Source organism: Epinephelus lanceolatus, chromosome 16, assembly GCF_041903045.1.
Source record: "Epinephelus lanceolatus isolate andai-2023 chromosome 16, ASM4190304v1, whole genome shotgun sequence".
In the NCBI taxonomy this organism is placed as follows: domain Eukaryota; kingdom Metazoa; phylum Chordata; class Actinopteri; order Perciformes; family Serranidae; genus Epinephelus; species Epinephelus lanceolatus.
In genome coordinates, this window is record NC_135749.1 from 35,417,113 (window position 1) to 35,438,811 (window position 21,699).

At 39.4% G+C, this 21,699-nt stretch overlaps 1 protein-coding gene across 3 annotated transcripts in view; it reads right to left on the reverse strand.

The window, feature by feature from the left end:
• Window positions 1–657: 657 nt before the first annotated feature.
• LOC117263664 (uncharacterized) overlaps window positions 658–21,699 on the reverse strand; it is a 53,136-nt gene continuing 32,094 nt past the window's right edge. Inside the window, exons 1-12 of one of the 3 annotated variants that reach the window (XM_078176028.1) lie at window positions 10,624–10,759; window positions 8,823–9,101; window positions 8,048–8,278; window positions 7,296–7,514; window positions 7,130–7,213; window positions 4,736–4,861; window positions 4,579–4,644; window positions 4,418–4,471; window positions 4,252–4,320; window positions 4,103–4,171; window positions 3,878–3,956; window positions 658–3,749 (exon numbers count right to left, since the gene is read on the reverse strand). In XM_078176028.1, the coding sequence (XP_078032154.1) occupies window positions 3,599–3,749; window positions 3,878–3,956; window positions 4,103–4,171; window positions 4,252–4,320; window positions 4,418–4,471; window positions 4,579–4,644; window positions 4,736–4,861; window positions 7,130–7,213; window positions 7,296–7,514; window positions 8,048–8,278; window positions 8,823–9,101; window positions 10,624–10,684 (1,488 nt within the window). In that variant the 5' untranslated portion in view covers window positions 10,685–10,759 and the 3' untranslated portion in view covers window positions 658–3,598. Of the gene's footprint in view, window positions 3,750–3,877; window positions 3,957–4,102; window positions 4,172–4,251; window positions 4,321–4,417; window positions 4,472–4,578; window positions 4,645–4,735; window positions 4,862–7,129; window positions 7,214–7,295; window positions 7,515–8,047; window positions 8,279–8,822; window positions 9,102–10,623; window positions 10,760–21,699 lie in introns of those variants that run through there. The other 2 variants (XM_078176029.1, XM_078176030.1) reach the window with 2 other exon arrangements.

A 21,699-nucleotide genomic window follows, 5' to 3' on the forward strand; every position in this document is an offset into this window, starting at 1 on the left:
TGTTTATATGTAGTCATTGCTTAATAGTAAGACAAAAGTAATGAAGTGGTAATCATGTAGAGTTTCAGTAGTAATTTCAAAAGGGTTGTGCAGCAATGAAAAGTAATTCAATAGTGATGAGTAGTGATAAAACACTACACACAGAAGGATGTAGTAATTCCATAGGGATTGTGCAGACATACAGCAGTGAATATGTAAGCATTGTGTAGTAATTCAATAATAAATGTGAAGGAATGAGTAGTGATTATATAGTAATTTCCCAAAATCCAATAGTGAGACAGAAGTGATTAAGTAGCAATTGTGCAGGGATTTGAATAGGCATCATGTAGTAATTCTCAGTAGTGAAATCACCCAATGCATTACTCATTATTATTCAAATCACTACACAAATCACTACACAGCTCAACAGCAATCAAGTAGTGAAGCAGTAGTTTATGTGTAGGTATTTAGTAGTAGTGATGAGTAGTGAGTCAGTAGTGTTTTTTCATGAGGGAACGTGCCCCAGGCACACCATTTAGCTTGAAATCCACAAAACCAGCCTGAAAATGAAGTCTAAAATGACTGCATTAGAGTCAATGGAGCACAGCTGTGTTGTTGTCTGATGCTGGTCTGAGCCTGTCAAATGCTATGCTATAATTGGTCAGTCTGCGTCGGGGGGGCGGGACTTAGCAAAGGGCCAATTCACAGATTGGTTGCACAGATAATGGTGGAATGAAGCAAATAAATGCAATTTACATTTTTAGACACTAAGACATTCAGCTTTTTAATAATGTTCACATGAATTAAAAAAAATGTTACAAAAATATTCAGGTGGTCTTTTTGCCAAAAGAAATCATATCGAATACATTTAGAAAGATTTAAACTAAAACAAGAACAAAAAATGAGAATGCAGGTGTTTTTTTATTAATCAAAACAGAAAAATTATGATTTTACGAGCATTTCATCTACACACCACAGATGTACTGTAATGTGACACATTGATCTATTAATGGCATCTACAGAGAAAAACAGGTTTAGGAGAAATGGTGGTATTTACAAGGTTTACTTATTAAACAAAATATAATACAGGTACATTTCATTAAGCTTTCAGGTGCCCTTTTGAAGAAAACTATCTATCTATCTATCTATCTATCTATCTATCTAAATCAAAATGTGATTTAAGGTTATGAAATTAACCAGAAACAATGAAAAACTGGAACTCACTTAAGATTTTGCAGTGTACAGAGCACAGAATACACATCACCTTGCCCTCAAACAAAAGTGGTGGCGATTGTGACATCAGGTTGACTTTGGTTATCACTGTTGCTGGACGCTCAATACAGGCATGTGTTAGGCTCACATAAACGGAATAATGTGGCGGAAAATAATTCATATCATTATGAAATGTAAACTTAGGTTTGTCAAGCATGAATTTGAATTATAATAGGAATAATTTTTAATGTGGAAGTAGAAAACTTTCTGACTTGCTTGCTAACGCTGTCTGCTAATCAACTCTTTGATCCTAACAGAACATAGTACGCCAGGACTGAGTCCTAAAACCCAAAAATCAGTTAGCATTGTACTACTCACAGTTCCCTTCTCTCAAAGTCAGTGGGTTTCTTGAATGGGTTTTTGGGTAGATGCCTGAAATAAGTCTGAGGTTAACTCAAACTTAACAGACTTTCACCCTTTGCTCTAGGGCATAAAAAGTCAGTTGCTAACAAATGGCTAAATGAGACTAAATCCCGCCGTGCCACTCACAGCTTTAGAGCTTCATTATGCCACTAGGTCATGCAAGCATACTGTAGTTTATTTAGGGCCTTATGTATCATTGCGATTGCATCTAGGCTTCAAAAATCATAACAAGTGTTCATTTGTGAAGATTCTAAACGTAACGTGAATATCATAAAATTTCAGCTGCCATCCAAAATCCAATGGAAAAATCCAAGGCATTCTCTGTCTGACCTCGTCACATATCGACGTTTGGTCATGGACCTTCTATGTCGACGTATGACCTGCAAGGTACCCTGTGTGTGTTGGTTGTTGACATTCTGGGACACCGTGTCAACTTCAGCCGGCATTGTCTGTTTTCAAAATACACTTCCATTTTCACAAATGTACAGTTTTTACAATTTGTACAATTTGCATATGTTCTCTTTGAAAATTAACGCACTATGTCAGTAAAACACTGCGAATTAATGTCTTTTTCCTTCAACAACAAATGCAGGTGGTGACATTTAGCCAGCACACGCATGTGGTTGGGCTTTTAAAAGAAGAATTTATTTGGCTTTACAATCATAGGGGAAGCAAACACCTGCCTTCTTGGACTTTCACCTCCTTAACTTATGCGGTTGGCTGGCCATGTTACCTCCCTGACTCTGCCAGACCACACCATTCACACCATTATGGTGACCAGCCATGCATCATGCCAATGTAAATGGATGGGGCCAGAAGTCACTGCCTAAGCAGTGGTATTCGATGACTTCGGAGTGAAATTGTGTTAAAATATCCTTTCAGCTTTTTGACGAGGGAACCAGTACGATGCTAACCCCCACGTCGGCCTACAGAAAAACCACTCTGTAGCCTAATATAGTAACTTTCACATCTGCTCATTTTGGCCACTCCAAGGTAATGTGCCTTTTGTTTGTGTTATATAATGTGCATTTTATCCAGGCACAATCCTGCGAAAATGAAGGCTGATGTTAGCATGTTAGCTAACGCTGGAAGCCAGAAACAAACACCTATGATCTGTTGACAGCCCCAATAAGTATTAACCAAAGAAAATCAAATCTATGCTTGATAAACATGAGGTTGTATAACCTTTTTTCTACAACCTAACATTAAGTAGGCTTATTTTCAGCCCTGTTGTGGTGGCAACATTGAAGTCATGGGACGATGTAGGCTTAGTTCGTTTATAGCCTACTGTTAGCTTTACACTTTTTGCGATTGCGCTTAAATAATAATAAAAGTTGTGTCTATTTGTGGAGATTATCTTCCTGAAAACAACTTCTAACAATTATTAAACTTATTAAAACTTTTGTTTACAGTGCTTATTTTCTGCAGTCATCCAAAATCTAACAAAAAAAAATCCAACTGGCTTATTGTTGAGGGAACCAGGGCGATGCTAACTCCCTGGTTGGCCTACAAGTAAACATAATCCCTGCACCCCTGAACTCTATCATAGCCTAAATATTGAGATTCTAATTAACTGGAAACAAAACTTTGTTTTTCTACATGCATAGATCATAAACCCATGAATATAAAAGCAACTGATTGAAATTGCTTGAGAATTTCAACATTATTGCGTTTTTATCGAGAAAAACCACAGCTTCCCCATTTATTTACAGGCAAGTCCAACATGGTGGCAACATTGACGTATTGCTGCAATGAGCTAACACATTACTCTAGATATCTATGTCCATGGTCCAAGGCTATATCCTCTCCGTTAAATCTGCACACCTGCTGTCCTATACCTGTCCACCAGATGTCCTAAGACCTTCCCCCTTTCAGCTGACTCTCATTCACCTGCTCATCTGTCGCCACTTTCCCGAATCAGACCCGCAGCATATACCAGCTTCTTTTCCCCAGTCAGTTGCTCATTTGACAGAGTTGACATCCTTCATGCCTTTGCTTGGGAGCCACCAGAACCAGAACCTGACCTAGACTTGGACCAAGTACCTGAATCTGCTAGTAATCCACATGCCTTCAGTAAATCACTGAACTGATCCTGTCTGCCTGATTTGTCTGCAGTTGGGTCCAATCCTGCATTTCTAGAGTCGGGACACATGTTAAAAGTCAGTAGCCATTTTAATCTCAACTTCCAGAACAGGGAGCTAAACATTTTTCTCACAATATTTTTTTTTTACGTGACAACAGCACAATATTGAGGTCAAACTACAGATATTGGTCCTTGTTGTTTCCAGGCGCTTTGGGTTTCTCCAGTAAAAAATACGTGTTGTCACTGAGCTGTGATGAACCTGTAGATTGAGAAAAAATGACAGAATTTCATCCAGTGTCATCTGAGCTAAAGTTACCATCTGTTTCTTCTCTTCTACTTTGGTAATGCAGAATTTTATTTCTGTTATTTCCAGTTTTAACCTCAGTACCTATGTGTTCAAGTTACCTTTATTTTTTTCATCAGTGAAAGTGTTGCCAGTCAAGGAATATGGGGACTCCATGCGTAGAGATGTGTCTGTGAGAAGAGATCAAATATAATGAATATATAGTGTTTATAACCAGAAATATTTGTTAAAATGAGAGTGGTGTCTTTACTGGTCTTCTTCTGCACTGGAGGGAGAACTGGGATGGTTGAGTACGAAGGATCATTTTGGTTTGATCCAGCTATTCCAAAATTTGCCAACAAGCATAATTAATCAAATGAAAATACCCGAAGACAGTACCAAAAGGTTGCTAGGAAAATAAAGTTCATTTTTTTTACCTGAAAAACCTGCCATGCAGTATGTGGCTGTTGGTTCTGCCAAGCTTCCTCCACCTGCCCAAATAAAAGGTGTTTTAGGTAGTGTTGTATCTTCTTGTTTGATTTGTAAAATGCAGAAAATATTCATTTTTGCATATGAAGATCTGATTAAGATTTCTCACCATTTGTTGGCTGCAACAAAAATCCATCCTGTATCTCGTCATAGACGTGAAATCTTTCTTCATTTGCTGTGAAAAAGGTTGTGAAAGTCACAATATTAGTAATCCACTGATATCAATTTTTTATTTTTATTTTTTTTTCATGTCAGGTTTTATTCACCTCGTCTTTTCAACCTGCGTCTCTGAGTGAAGTAGATGATGAAGATGATGATGATGACGAGAACAAGAAAGGAGAAAACTACTCCACACACCAAACGAAGAACTGGTTGATGTTCTTTAGAAGCAGCTGGAAGACAAAGTATGAATTAAGAATATTCCGAACAAATAAGACATCATTTACAAACTGTTACAGTTAGTTGCATATGTAATTTCAATACAGTTACATACATTTGATTCTCACGGATATAGAACAAGCCTACCAGCCAGAGGCCCAGGGGCCCACAGTGTCAGACTAGGGGTGGGACAAAAAATCATTTTTGCAATATACTGTTGTGCTCTCTCTCGCAATAAATAATTGATACACTGAAGGCAAATATCAATATTTTATTACAACACACACTCAAAGGATTTCCCTCGTTATCACCGTCAGTACTTAATGTCTCCTGCCCTGTTTGTGGGGGCGCTAATCCCGTAAATGATGGTAAAAACCATAAAGTGGGCGTAAGCAGTGGCCGGTGAAGAAGACGAGTCGAGCAGATGCAACTACAGTGTGGCACAGGCCGCATATTTCTGTCCGAACCTGACAGTCATTCTGATTTGTTATGTCCAAAACCAAACCAAGCCCGACATTATTTAATAACTAAAGCACTGAGTTTGTGTCACACAGTTGTTATGGTTACAGGCTATTTAACAGGCCGGGCATGCGCCGTGTGCTCCGCGGAGAGGGAGACCTCCGTGTTTGAGACGGGAGCGGGCGGCAGGAGGTCTGAGGCTTCCAGCGAGGGGAGAGGGAGAAATATAACAAAATAAGATAAAATAGGAAAAACCTGTCTTCCTCTTTTATTTTATTTTCAGCGTTTAATCAAGGCCAAGGCGGGCGGTGGGAGGCCCGAGACTTCCAGCGAGGGGAGAGATACAAACAATCAGCCAATGTGTGTGTGTGTGTGTGTGTGTGTGTGTGTGTGTTATGTTCAGGTGTTGTCACGTAAATCACAGTTCCCAAGCAATAAACAGGACAGACAATAATTTTATTTATTTTTGCACTACATTTTCACTGAAAGCTGACCGAATCCGACCCGAGCCCGAATACAATTTATACATTTTTGACTGAACCTGACCCGAGCCCGTCGGGACCCGTTGGGCTCGGATCGGGTAGCCACACTCTAGATACAACAACAGAAATGTGTTAAGTTTTGGAATAAATGCAGATATCGTGTATCATGATATTATCGTTATCGAGGGCCAAATATCACCACAGTATCGAATTGTGAGTCATTCGTATCGTCCCACCCCTAGTCAGGACCCCAGGCCCTCATCTGCAAAATGTCCCTCAAATTACCATACAGGTTATTTGTGGTTGTTTGCCCATTTTTGTGGTTACTTTGTGTCTCGTTGCATCTCTCTACAGATAGATGCAACGAGACACAAAGTAACCACAAAAATGGGCAAACAACAACAAAGACACACAAAACAATTACAAAGAGTTGGAAAGGAACTGCAACAAGACACAACATAGCTATATAAACTGCCAATTAACCACAAAGAGGCACAAAATGACTACAAAGGCATGTAAACAAACTGCAGAGACAAAAAATCTTTACAAAGAGATGCAAAGTGACTGCAAAGAGGCACAAAATAACTAAAAAATGGGCAAAACAACCACAAAGAGACACAAAATGACTACAAAAGGATGCAAATGAACTGCAGAGACACAAAATAACTACAAACATGGGCATAACAACCACAAAGAGACACAACATGGCCACAAAGACATGTAAACAAACTGCAAAGAGGCACAAAACGACCACAAAGAGATGCAAAAGAACTGCAAAGAGACACAAATTAACTAAACAATGGGCAAAACAACCACAAAGACACAAAATGACTACAAAGAGATGCAAAGGTACTGCAATGAGACGCATAATAACTACAAAAACTGGGCAAAATAACCACAAAGACACAAAACAACCACAAAGACATGCAAACAAACTGCAAAGAGACAAAAAATAACTTCAAAAATGGGCAAAATGACCACAAAGAGACAAAACAATCACAAAGAAATGCAATGGAACTGTAACGAAACACAAAATAACTACAAAGAATTGGCCACAAAGAGACACAAAGAAACCAAAAATACAAAAAAAATTACCACAAAGAGACACAAAACCACAAAAACTACAAAGAGACAAAAAATGGTAACAAAAACATAACCAGCGCTAAGTCTGTGTCTTGCTCCTGTAGGAGAGGTGGTGGGACCTTTAGTATATCTGTGCCCGGGGGCCCATTGTCTCATAATCCACCCATGTTAATTCTGTATCTTATAGCTTAGAACTAATGGTTGCATTGTATTGTAATTGTAATGTATTGTAATTGTTGTAAACTGTGTTATACGTACATTCATATGTTCCTGTTGTTGTTGTTGTTGTCGTTGTTGTTGTTGTTGTTGTTGTTGTCATTGGTGTTGATGCCTTCTTACCTCCTGTGTGGGGCACAGAAATACATTTTACCAGCTTTCTAAGACTGATCACCTTATATTTATTTCATGATCAGTTTCATCTTACTCTTCTTGTCCTTTTCACCATGTTTCCTGTTCTGATGCTTTTTCTTTGTTGTAGTTGTATCTGTAGAAGTGGTGGTTCTCAAAGGTGGTGTTGATTGTACAGTTTTTGTTGCAGGGGTAGGTGCTGTAGCTTTTGATGGTGTCGCTGCTGAAATCTGTCTTGTTTTGGGCGTAGGCCTAGTTGTTAAGGTTGTTGGTGTCTTGGTACCTTCAGAGTGACCTGAGAGGACAGGGCACAAAAAAGTACTTTACCACAGAAAGTCATGAGATCATACAGTCATTTTGAAATAGGGGAGGATGTGGGCTTTTTGTGGTGTGTTAGCAAGAGTGTTCTTATGGCTTAAACACACTTTATGTGGTGTGTTAGCAAGAGTGTTCTCATGACTTAAACACATGTAATGCAGACAATGCTGTTTGCTTGACTTGTCATGTTTAGAGATAAATTAACCATTAAGTTTCATTAGTGGGTAGCATTCACCTGCCCTCTTGGTTGAGGATCTTTTTTATCTGTGAAATGAATCAAAGACTGACACCACTCTTGAGTCTGCACAGTAAATATGAAACCACATCCAGTGGCCTGTTAGCTTAGCTTCGCATCAAGACAGGAAACAACCAACAAAAAAACAGCTCATCTGGTTCTGTCCAAAGGTAACAAAATCCATCACCCAACACAGCTAAAGCTCTTTATACCTTGTCATTGCTGCCTTACTTCCACCCATATTATTTGATCTTCTCTGACTTCTTGTCTCTCACCTTTGATCACAGTCAGATACACAGCAGGTTTTCCATCACAGTAGTAAAGTCCAGAGTTACGAAGCTGCACGCTTGTTATAGTCAATGTGTTGTCTATAGGTGAAACATAAAACCCTTTTTCTTGTTGTATATCACCAGAGCCTCTGCTCCATGTGGTATGTGATCCTCCAACATCATGAGGGCATGTCAGAGTGATGGTGGTCCCCTCTGTAGCATCATCTCTGATTGTTCCTGTTATTAACAAACATACTGAGTCAGTAACAGATCCATGTTTTACAATGCACCAACATATCACAGAACACACAGAACAACTATGAAGCATTTTTTGGGGGGTAGTTTTGAAGATAAATAATGTGTTCCGTTTCATTTTAACTAAGGCACATTAAAATCTTTGTAAATGAAATAAAATAAAAACTAATTTAATAGGAATAAACATAAATGCCAAAAATGCTTTCCAGCTACAGTACCAGGGTGTAAATGTGAAACATGAATTACCCTCTGCTGCTGCCAATTTGTGGCAGGAACAGATGGTAATTCATTTTTAAACCTAGTTTTGCGTAAATATTCAAGAAAAAAGTAATGATTCTGTTTTTTTAAGAATGCAAAACTAAACAAAAAAATCAGACATTTACATTTGGCATATTAATGAATGTGGATGCATTTCAACTATTTTTTTATTACCAAAGTTTAAGGAAAATGAAACATTCAGCACAGAAGCGATTCTGAATCAGGAAGAGAAAACAGAAAGCAGAACTCTGATAATGTTTGATGTTACCTGATGGGATCACTGTCAGCTCCACAGCTGGTTCATTGTTACACAAGTATCTTCCAGAGTCTGAGATGGTCACTCTGGGAATGACCAGGGATTTATCTGCCAATGAACTGTACCGATTGCCCGGGTCATGAATGTGTTTTAAGTCTCCGTCACCTCTAACTGTTAGTATGTCAACTTTGTTTCCATGACTCTCTCTACTCCATGTCACTTCACCCTCCACAGAGTGAGGACAACGTAGAGTGGCTGAGGTCTTTTCTTTAACTATTTCATGGAGTATTTCTGCAAAAGAAACAACATTTACAATGAATAAACACTCGTTTTTGGACTGCCGGGATTCCTAACATTGCAATAATTTTAAAAAAAGCTTTACCATCAGAGTGAAAATCATATTAACTGTTCAGTACACTGGGTGCTCCCTGAATGTTAACTTAGTGTTCCTACATTACAAACAGACAACAAACTTAAGCCCATGTGAAGTGCCAAAAACTGCAGTTCCTCTAATGAGCACTTGAGGCAGTCAATCCCTATAGACTCCCATGTTAAAATGCCCAACTTCACAGTAGAAATAAACATGTTTACAGCCTGGTGCAAAAGAAGTTTGTATGGAGGGTTAACTCACCTGTCATTACATCTATAGTTATGCATAACTTTAGAGCATGGACACTCTGAGTGACAGGTAGGCACTCTCTGTTTATAACCTTGTTTAGCTCTATTTCCGGGGTATGAAATTACCCGGATGATCAGCGTTGCTTCCGTATCATTGGGCCAACAAAGCAGGTGTAGTAGACTTGCTCTGGTCGAGACAGCTACTTCAGGTTTAGCGCTCCACTAACTTGAATGGGGATAAATTGATTTAATCTTGTGGCTCTTAAAGACTTTCCAAATGTTATCAGACCTCATAGTGAAACATATCATTGTGCAGGGATTGTCACGTTTCAAAAAATTTAACCATAAATTTACAAATGTCTCTTCCTTAATGTCAGTTAATGGGAGGAAGGCTTTTTGGGTCAAATGGCATCACATGACAGACCTGGGAGTTGCAGTGTTTGTTTACAAAAAGGTGACATGTCCCCCTCAATATCTGAGATGTGCAGTTGCAAATACAAAGACAAAGTCACTGATGACTTTCATTTTGACAAGATTAAATACATTTACACATTTAATTATTACAAAAAAGGCACAAATTGGTGCATAAAAATCCAGTGCAGGAAATTAAGTGTTTATTTTCTTGCAGCTGACCCCCAACCCTGTATTTCAGTTGTATCCCCCCTCCCCCCGTGTTGATATGACACCTACACCTTTGTCTCAACATCTACATAAGTGAAAGTGGAGCAAACTGCCACCAGGTTTTGGACCCAAAGTTCAACTAACTTTATCTTTGACTGCTAAATATGCACTGTCTGCAGTGTGTGTCAGCGGGATTTTGACTGACAGTATGTGGAAACGTTAAATATCTGATAACTCCATTTTGTGAAACCAACACTTTCATCCTGACACATAACATCTACTGGCATCGGCTGATGAATGAATATCTGATTAGATATGAGTTTAGAAAATATTTATTTGCGTAATCTGAATTAAAACTTAGTGTATGTGTCGCTGAATGATGGAGACTGTTTACACACTTCCTGTAGTAGTTTAAACTTGTAACCTCACACGAACAACTGCTGTTGAATTTCGTTCTCACATTTAGTCGGAGTTGAACTACAAACATCACATGCTCTCGGAAATAAAATAAACAAAATTAAACACCAGTATTAAAACTGACGAGACAGAATTGATGAATTTGAAAGGTCCTTACCTGCGGTGACATTACAGCCCAGCAATAAGGCGAGCAGGCAGATACTCAGCCTCATCCTCATACAGACTGAAAAGACTGAACAGTGACCACTGTTTCCATCTGAAGCTAGAACAGGAACTCAGCCTTCAGGGTGTATACATGTTCTTCCTCTATAAAAAACCACAGTGTCAACTCAAATCATGGTTTTTGCATATTTCCTCCTCAGTGAATGCTGATTACTGCTTCCTCTTATTTGAATAAAACATCATTCACAACACATACAGTGCCAGAACTAGACAGTGACTCACATAACATTATTATCTATTTATATTTTTAAAATCAGACACACTGTTTATGAGAGTGATAATCTCAGTGATGCACTTGATGTGAAAGTGTTTACTTCTGCTGCATTACTGCATGTACACTGCTGCAGTACAAGTAGAATCATGATGATGTCACCTGTATTATCTGATCATAGAAGATGTAACTGTTAAAAAAAAATATATTTTCACCTCATAAAAATGTTTTTAAAAAAGCGATGTCAATTCAAGCAGACACAAAGCAAAGGATTATCTCAATGGAGCCGCGTTTGTGTGCATGTGATGAATCCAAGCCCAACTTTACTCTTGTTTTAGCTCTTGTTTGGTGTTCACCAACTCCTGAGGGAGATATCTGCTCTTTATCTTATGATATGAAATGATGTCTGTTTTTTTTGCCTGTTGTATTTGTCTTTATTTCAATCAGGAGAGACAGAAGAATGAAATGAAGATGAATATGAAATATGAGTGTACAGATCAACAGGTGTGTCGCTGTGCTATTGGTTGATTGTGGATGAAGACAATACCTTTGTATGCTTAGGTTGTAACTTTCTTCCTCACCCTGCCATTCATTCCTTTTAGGCATACTCATGCTCTATCTCAGGCTGTCAGTGCTCTGGGCTGTCAATTGAGTCATCAGCTGTTCTAAAGCTGATCCACAATCAGTAGCACAGCGACACACCTTCTCCGCCAGCCTATCATCTCACTGCTCCTCATTTTATTTATGGTTCTTAGTGCTTTCATGCTCCACCTCCCCATCACCACCTAATCTTCTCGGATGAAGTCTCTAGTCGCCTCAGCAGTCGTCAACCAAAGTCATCAGCCCCCACCACCTCCACCAGGGTCTAGACTCCATGGGGGAATTATCTTGCTGCTGCTCAGATGTCCCATGATCACAAATAATCTCCCTCTGGTGTCTAGGCACCAACAACTGTGTTCTCTTATGTTCCACATTAAACTTTATCTTTATTTCATTCTTCTATCCTGATTGAAATGCCTATAGTATGTTCAGCTGAATTAACCACTCTCTGCAGGGCTTTGCAGTCCTGTCCGGTGCTGCTTCCATGCCAGGCCATGATATTACCTGTCAGGACACTCTTGATGATGCAGGAATAGAAATTCCTCAGTATTTCAGGGGATACCTGAATTTCTGTGGCAAGAGACACACTCATCCCTCAGATTCAGCCACAATTCAATGAGCAAAATGAAAGATAAATAAATGGAACAATAGGAGCAGACAGCATGACCTGCTGAAAAAAGAGACACAAACAAAACCACTGAAGTTTCAGATAGCAGCCGTCCAGTCATGTGACCAATTGCAAAGATGCAACATCATGTTTTTGTGGTGGGGAAACATGAAACTAAGTGGTATAAGCTGGAAACAGTTTGGTAGTTTTTCTTCCAGCTGCAACAGAAAGATTGGAGCAGTAAAACACAAGTTGACACTTTATTCCTTTGTTAACCATCTTTTTATTTTATTGTAAATACAGGTGAAAAATGTACAAGAAAGCCAAATAAAGAGGGTATAAGTCTGTCTTTAAAGCATAACTGTGTGTAATACAAAACTATTTTTAACCTCCTGAGACCCGAGCTCTGTTGGTATGCATTTTAGTAGGACCTGTTAAAATAGCTTAGCATCGTCTTTGAACAATAAGTCGTTTATTAAAAAGCAATGTCCTCATATAGAGACATTGGGTTTAGTCAAAAGTGTAAAGAATTAAAAAACAGTTTCTTTTAATGCCTGAACATGGTTGTACAAAAATAAAATTACAAACGATGAAACACTTATTCAGTGTTTTGTGACTGTGTGGGTTGGGGGTCACTGCTCAGAACTGTTCATTTTAATGCCTGAACATGGCTGTTCCAAAACAAAATTGCAAATAATGTAACATATCCAAATATCCTGTGATTTGTTTGTTTTTTTGACAATGTTTTTCCCTGCTCAATACTCCGAGCTAGGCATGACTGCGATCATAGACCGCGGAACCGGGGGGGCCAGGGGGGCCAGGGGGGGCCATGGCCCGGGTAACTTTTGTACTCTGACATAGAGGGCTGCATTGGGACCCGGCGGGACCCAACGCAAATAGTAATAGTCATTTTGATCCACACGCCACCATTTGGTGGCGGTAATGGGCCAATTCGCTGTTTGCCAACCGCCATTAAACAGTAGAAGAAGAAGAAAAATAAGTAGAAGAAGATGTAGCCTAGCGACGGGATATCAACATGGGATCTTGGTGCACATGCATGAGCGTTTCCACTCCATATTTATTCATAAATGGACGAATATGCCTTGAACCAGCTTTCATACCAATTTGCCGCTTGCTCCACCTGTCTATCTGTCTGTCTGTCTGTGTGTCTGTCAGCTCCATCTGTCATGAGACAAACATGAAAGAAGACGTGCAGTTTATTGTGTTTGACCGGCGACGAGCTGTGCGCGACTATTACGCACGTCTGCGTGCTCTTTATAACTCACTGTGTGAACCTATGTTGCATAATAAAGATTTGCCCCCTCGTAATTTTTAACTGCCCCCTCAGTAACTTCATCCTGGCGCCAGGCCTGCCTTAACCTCAATCACTGCGTGATTATATAAAGGTAGAAAAATAGCCTAAATAAATACAGAGGAGGAGAATAGAATATGAAACAGCCTTTATTTCATTAAAAACTAAATGAAAACAATAAAATAGGAGCACTACTCCTGACCAGTGCGTCAAAAGACATGCAGACCAGGGAAACGAAACAAACAACCCCATGAATCTCTTTATTAATAGCCTATAAAATGACATGTTTTGTGCTGCGGGACGGGAGAAGACACAAAATCAATGCATCTCTATTACTGTGTGGGCATAAATTCTCAGAGTTTTGCGGGAGCGGGCGGGAGTGGACATACTCATTGCGGGAGCAGGCGGGAGTGTAACACACACGTTGTGGTTGCGGGCGGTAATGGTCAGAAATTCAGCGGAGCGGGCAGGAGCGGGATGAAGAAAACAGTCCTGCGCAGGGCTCTACTTTGACAAACTATTTTATATGAATAAAAGCCTAAGTTGTAGCCTATCTGTGTTTTTACGAGCCATGTCACCACACACCTTCACTCATTCTCACCAACTGCTGCCGATAAAAAAAACTCCCACTGACTGCTGTATATTGATTTGATATTTGTGTGCCTATCAAGTGCATTGTTTATCAATACGTCATGCATGAGCGTCGCGAGCTAACGGCGGGCACCTGCGCTGGCTGCATCTGGGAAAATGAAGAGACAGAAGTCGATATCTGATTTTCTTCAAGTAAACAGAAAAAACAAAATGATCAAATTACTCCAGCTTCCACTGTGGCCTCATCTGTGCGTTTATGTGTAAATAGGCATGGCCTGTTGTGTGTGAATGTTAGAGTGGGATCAGAGGGATTAATCTGAGCAAGCATGTGTTCGTGTTCATGCGTGTACTGTAGATGTGACTGTGTGGCGTCGGAATAAAAAAAGTGCTCCACAACGTTATTTAATACATCAGTAATATTGTCTGTTTCAATGCATATGCCCCCCCACCCCCTCCGCGTGACTTGAAATTATGCCCCCCCCCCCCCCCCCCCCCGTTCATTCATTCAAATAAACACAAGAAGTTTGTGCTCTAATAAAAAAAAAAAAAAAAAAAAAAAAAAAAAGGGATCAGCACTCAGTGAATAATCCTCCTAAGCCCTACGATAAGCTATTATGGCAAGGCTTAACTATACAGACCCGTGAGCAGTGATAACTAACATGTCTTTGGGGTCATCGGGTGGGAACCTCCTTTCACCGGTGTTTCGTCTAGTTAGTCCCACGACACCTCCAGGAGGCTAGACAGTGATCTCTGGTGTCCCAGAGACACTCCCCTAATGCCCCCCCCCCCCTGTTCAGATGCGTTCCGCGGTCTATGACTGCGATAATACAATACTTAAGTCCAAAATGTCTTCAAACAAGTACTTTCTAATTAAAAGCATCTTAGCTTGTTACTACTGCCAAAATTGGTCAAATTTGTCGCCATATCAAACTATAAATGCTATAATGCACAAATAAACAAGTTTTGACCATAAAATTTGTTCAGGTCTTGTACCTTGTCCACTTTTGTGTCAGGATCAGCTAGGCAGAGATGGCTGCCATCTTGTTTTTACATGGATTAGTGTATTGTGATCTTACTACAACTAGATGGTCTCCACGAACATAGACAACAGGTCCAGGTTAAGCAGAATGAAGTATAAGGTGCAGCAAACCCAAAATGTGATGTCGTCATATGTGGATGCAGGGGGAGCAGGAAGTTAAGGTAGACTTGGAATAAAATCAGATCCCCTTATTGTTACAGTTTTACTATTACAGTCTGATGGGTGGACATGATTATATTTACTGTTAATAGTGTAACAAAGTCATTTTTGGTTAAGAGAATCACCAAAGTCATGAGGGATCATCCTCTGGGGACCATGAATGTCTGAACCAAATTTGGTAATCCAACCAATGGAAAATGAGATGTCTTATTAAACTTAAATAATGTTCTTTTTAAGATTAATTATGATTATAAATATGATAATTCCAATATCAACCACTTTTAATAATTAACCATTTTTACCTATTTTAAAAATTTTCAGCAAAGTTTTGATGTGGTTATTGTATTTACCACAAACCTTTTCTGTCAAAATAGGGAAATGTTACATGCAAAAACATGTTCCTTTAGTTGTAATGTAACTTACAGAGATGGCAGAGTCCTGTTAGGACTCTAACAGGAATGTTAGGAATCATTTTAGCATGCTCCTTCCACCACCATAAAACCTCTAAAGGATCCTTCTTGGGTATCTTGAACTCCATGTAGGCTGCCACCTCATCCTTGGGCTGCAAAGTTTCATGGCTGGAGTCCTCCACATCAGTGACCAATGTGACAACAGGGTCAAAGGTTTGACTTGTGCCATTGACTTTCAAAATAAAAGGAATTGCAGCTTGATAGTAATAATTTAGATATCAAAATATTACACATATACTGCAAATCTTTTAAATTGTTTTATTCTCACCCATTGCCTGCCCACATGTAGTTTATTTTTACCAATGCCTGTAATTTGTTTTGTTTTTTTCCTGCAGGTCACCTCGATTTAACTCCCTGTTAGATAAACTCTTATGAACAAACAGTTGTAAAACTCTAATAAACTCTAAAAAAAAATAATCTAAATACATGTATTACTTATTTGGAATGATGCTGCAACATCCATCATAGATAAAAAGCAGATAAAACTCCATTATTATTAACCATGTTAACCATTTTAACATGTTAAATATGTCTTCTAAAAAACCTCAGCAGGTCAAAAACATGTGTAGAAGTATTTCTAACAGAATTATCAGAAGTCATGAAGTATCAAGGTGATAAAATAAGGTGATTTGTGTTATTTCTTAGTAAATGATAAAAAGTGACACATCGAAATGAAAACACATATGCAGAAACCAAAGTGGAGCATGAGAAAATCATACCACACAGAAAGGAGAAATGAACTAACTTTACTTAGAAATGGTGTAAAAGAAAAAATAGAAAAGGGAAGATTGCAGGCAGGTGTCAAGTGTGACATCATGCAGAGGATTAATAAAGAAATTCTCTAGAACAGACGCACTCCAGCCTGCACTTTTACTTCAGTTCAGTCCTTTATTGACCCACAAGAAAAAGATCTTTTTGCAGCATCAAAATACAAACAATAACAGTAAAATCAATCAAATGAGCAGACGTTGCTTCAATTAGTTAGTTTTTAGCCACTTAAAGAGGTCCGCCAGAAAAAACTTGTCAGTTTAAGTATAAGCTATATTCAGAATATTTTCACCCCTTTATCTTACTGTCTGACAGTGCATTCCAACAGGTAACTGAAGCTGTTATATCAAAGCCACCAGACTCTTTTGACAACAACAGTCATGTCACGTAGCTGAACACTGAGTTGCTGGTCTTCTAAGGCGTTAATTGGTTAGTCTGTAAGATATAGGGGAGTATATATTCAAATATGGCATATAGTTACATATTGATTTTTTAGGTGGCCAAAATACATTTTTGCAGCAGCCACATCCACAGCAGTTTATTGTTTAGCTTCCATGCTGATAGATTTGGTTTATCAAACATTATAAGAAAGCAACAAAGTTCTTAAAATAAGCACAACATAAATGTCAGATAGGTCAACACACTCTCACGCCGACCTCGTCACATATTGACGTTTTGGTCATGGTCTTTCCACGTCCACATATGACGTGCAAGGTACCCTTAGTGCATTGGTTGTTGGCATTCAGGGACACCGTGTCAAGTACTCTTCTTTCAAGATACACTTCCGTTTTCACAGGAAATTTAATTTTTACATACAGTCTCTGTCAAAATAAACACACTATGTCAGTACAACACTGCAAATTGACTTTTTTTTCCCCTTAACAACAAACACACATGGGTGAGTTTAGGCAAAAAAAATATGTGGTTAGATTTAGGCAACAAAAACATGGTTAGGTTAGGAAAAAAGAACAGGGTTTGGCTTTAGAATCTTACAAAACATGAACCCCGCTCTCTCGTGTGAAAGTCCATGTTTGTTGGACCGATCAACCACCCCGCCTGCCCGCCCCACTCGGACATTCGCCACTTAAACTTTCGTCCTTTCCCCCAGACGCTGCGGGGCACTGTTAAACTACAGCAGCAACCACCTGTGTATCATGCCAAAGTTGAAGCGTGCCTTTTTTCATTGGTTTCTGACGATGCAAGTCACTGCCCAAGCACCGACGACTTCAGTGTGAGACTGGGCTCGATAGGTATGGACCAACATGTTTGACTTTATATCTTTCAACGTTATAATCACAGTTTGCTTATTTTATATTTCTTCACAATTGTAATGATTTTTTTTTCTACCCAGAAGTGATTGTTGTTGTATAGTCTATTCAGAATGAAACAAAGGGTGTAGGATAAAAGCTGGAACACAAAGAATAAAGATGCTAAAAATAAACTGCTACACTGTGTGAAGAACCAGGAGGTTGTTCATAATGTATCAGAACTAGGAGCACTTATTGCACGTAAGATAACTGAAAACTTGAACCTCTTGCACCTATTTTGTAGAAATCTGGATCTCTGACCTGAAGGGTGGATGCCCAATTCCTTTATGAGAGGAGGCTTTGGATTGGACAGGGTGGATTTAGCTTTTGAAATATTTTCTGTGTCAGCGTTATGTAAAGAATGAAGAATGGTTTGTTCATGTCTTCCAACTCTGTCTGCCCGTTAGTCAACAAGATATAGAAATTATTATTTTTTTAAATGATATCTGGTACAAAGTTAAATTAAGTGTCAAGTGATTTGATCCAGCCATAGCTCCGCCATGTGGCCTATTAGCGAACCATGTCTTTGTCCTATAGGTCAACACATTCTCATAGAACAGATTGTATGATATCCTGCGAATTTGTGCCCCACAAATGACGTTATGTCCGTAACGTATAATTAACATACTGTTATGGACATTTGGGCTTAAGTTTAGGCAAGTAAAGTTACTGAGGTTAGGTTTAGGAAAAGAAATATGGTGAGGACGTACCTTAAAATGACTCAAAGTTCACGTGGATCTGAACATGCGACTCGAGGGGAAAGTTCCGGGTGACAGTCTAGTTTTTTGTGACCCATTCACCACTCCAACTTGCCTCCTGACAAGCGCTCAGGACTGCTTCCTTGTTTGCTGCCGTCCGTGCATTGCTTATGTGATCGCAGCCTTTCAAAATACAAATTGCACGAATACGAATTTGCACTGCTTTTAGTAGGAAAACATACGAAAAAAATTGTGAGAACAGTCTGTGTAGTTACTTTATCCCAACTTTTATGCCTCCATGCCTGTGATAGTTGTGGCCGGAGGCATTATGTTTTCAGGTTATACATAAATGCATCCCATTCCTGTGAACGTGGTATCTCAAGAACACCTAGAGGTAATTTCTTCAAATTTGGCACAAATGTCCACTTGGACTCAGCAATGAAGTGATTACATTTTGGTGGTCAAAGGTCAAGCATAATAAATAAAATGTTGTTCCTTTAATTTGAACACATTCTGATACAAAGATACAGAACATATAACAAAATATAAAATGTCATATACATAATCATAAACATAATTTATAGAATAATTTAATTTATTGCTCTCCAGGTGCTGACCGCAAGGCTGATGATGACAATGGAGAAGAGCATTGCAACCAGCAGATGAAGAAATACTGGCCGCAGATGGGGAGGAGCTGGAGGAGCTGATGGAGGAGGTGATGGAGGATGTGATGGTTGAAGTGATGGAGGAAGTGAAGGTGAAAGTGATGAAGAAGATGATGGAGGAAGTGATGGTGGAAGTGAAGATTGATGACAAGCTGGAGGACAAGTTCATAATACACAGAAGGTTAATAATGGTTTAAAATAGGTCTAGGTAATAATGTGCCAAAACATTTAGCTAATAAAATGGCAATGATGAGACAACAAGCTAATATGCTGACAGTGATCAGGTTATATCAGCGTCATATTTTTAAAGGTTATTACAAACCCTTTTACTGTTAGTAAACAGCATGATGTTTTTGGTGGGTGGGCTTAGCTGGAAGCAAAACAGTTCTCCACAGACATTAGCTAACACTAGCTAGCATGTTCTGTTGGCTTGTTTTAGACAATGGAGGAAGATGATACAAGTGGTGCGCTCAGAAATACTCATTCTGAGTGCCGGAGCGCACTCTGGCACAAACTGGACTGTTTGTAAATTCAGTTAACCACACATTCACTCTGGGACACCTGAGAGTGCGGTGCTCTGGGTAAATTCGGTTACCCAGAGCACCGCACTCTCAGGTGTCTCAGAGTGAATGTGTGGTTAACTTAACCATTTATTCATATGAAAATATAATGCTCTGTCTCTCCGTTACAGCTCTCATTTTAATGTAGAGTGTCAGACTGAATTTACAAATGCACCATATCAGGTCACTCACTCTTCAGAACTACGGGTGTAACTTGAATAAGTAAACACTGACCAGCGGGACCAGACTAGCTGACCCGTACACTCTCACTCAGTGGATGGATGATGTTACAGGAAGCTTGTGGTTGATTGCTATAACAATCTTACGAAGGAGGACAACACTGGAACAGTTTCCTCCAGTTTGTTTTGCTATCGATGCTAGCGTTAGCTAATGCGCTAAAAAGTTAGCATTACAGAAAATTCCACTATTCCTCTTAATACCCCCCCCCCCTCCCCCAATTTCTGACGAGGTGGACATGATAACCCTTAATACACATAACGTTATTCATCCCTACAACAGGAAATACTTTTTCCCTAACCTGATATGAAGTGTGCGCTGCACATATGAGCATTTTGGATGACTGCCTCCATCCAGTCCTTGGGTATTATCACATTTAACCATAGTTGTCTCTGCTGACGGGCAGTGGCAGCTGGTATGTGATACAATTTCAGTTTTGAGCCATGTAGTCTACAGCCCTATGGTGGTGAGTCATGTTTTGCCTCCAGCTAATGAAATGATGTCATTGTGACATCAGCCCTAAAAGGGTTTAGTATATCAGTACTTTAATGAAACAAAAAAAGGTAATGTGCTGTGTAATCTTCTACATCTTCTGTGTAATGTGTGCAATCTTCTCTAAATACTCACTGGGAAATATCAGTGTAATACCTTCACAAAACTACCATCAAAATTCCACTTTATATTCACATTCTACTATTATCTGTCTTTCACCTGGAAACACAGCTGATGGTTTTGATACAAAATGCATAAATCAGGGCTGGTAATGTTATTATTGAGCTACAATTTAAGATGCTACAAGACAAAGACAACAGTTACCTGATGAGATCACCGTCAGTCTTGCAGCTGGTTCGTTATTGCAGAAGTATCTTGCGGTGTCTGAGACATACACTCGGCGGATATGCAGTGACTTATCTGCTAATGAGCTGAATCGTTTATATGGGTCATGAATCAGCCTGATGTCTCTGTCACATTCAACTCTGAGTATGCTGACTTTGTTTCTGTTCCTCTCTCTGCTCCACATCACATTACCCTCCACAGAGTGAGGACAGAGCAGAGTGATGGAGTCCTTTTCCTTTATTATTTTATGAATTGTTTCTGTAAAAGAAGCAGAGTTTATAGTTAAATCACAGAAGACGATATCTGTAATCCTGAGAAAGTGATTTACCAGCAGAGTCACAATAATGTTTAACTGTCATAACTGATCAGTGAGCAGACAGAGGGAAGAAAATTTCACATTGTTGACAAAAATGTTGGTACGGTCTGTGTTTGACACACAGCTCTCAACTGCAGTGGTTTTTACTTTTTACATTTTGTGCACAAGGCACACCAAAAAGCATGCCAAAATCTCAAGGCAGATCTGTATTTATATCTGTGCACGATACTTTCTTTAACATGTGTTATCACTCACTCACAACATAAGACAGTAAAATAACAAAAAATAGGACAGGTAGCTTTCCTGACACTGGTTACTTATTCTTTTCATTTGGTCAAAGGTCGTCTTTGCTAGTGCTTTGTTGTAATTTGATCCGTAGACTAAAGCAATCCATTGTCCCACTCACAGTTTTCTCCTTTTAAAGGCGCTGTATGTAAGAATGTGGCCAAAACGGTTACTGCACTCAAATTCAAAATACTGCTGCGAATCGTGTCCACCACCCCTCCCCTACAGATTTGAGGTTGCTGGACAGCGGCACGCTGGAGACTGATTTGTTTGCCCACGGGTGGCTGCTGTGGCAGGGCCGCGTCGCCGTGTCCTTGATCTTCGGTTTTCCAGCGGACCGTTCTGCTGC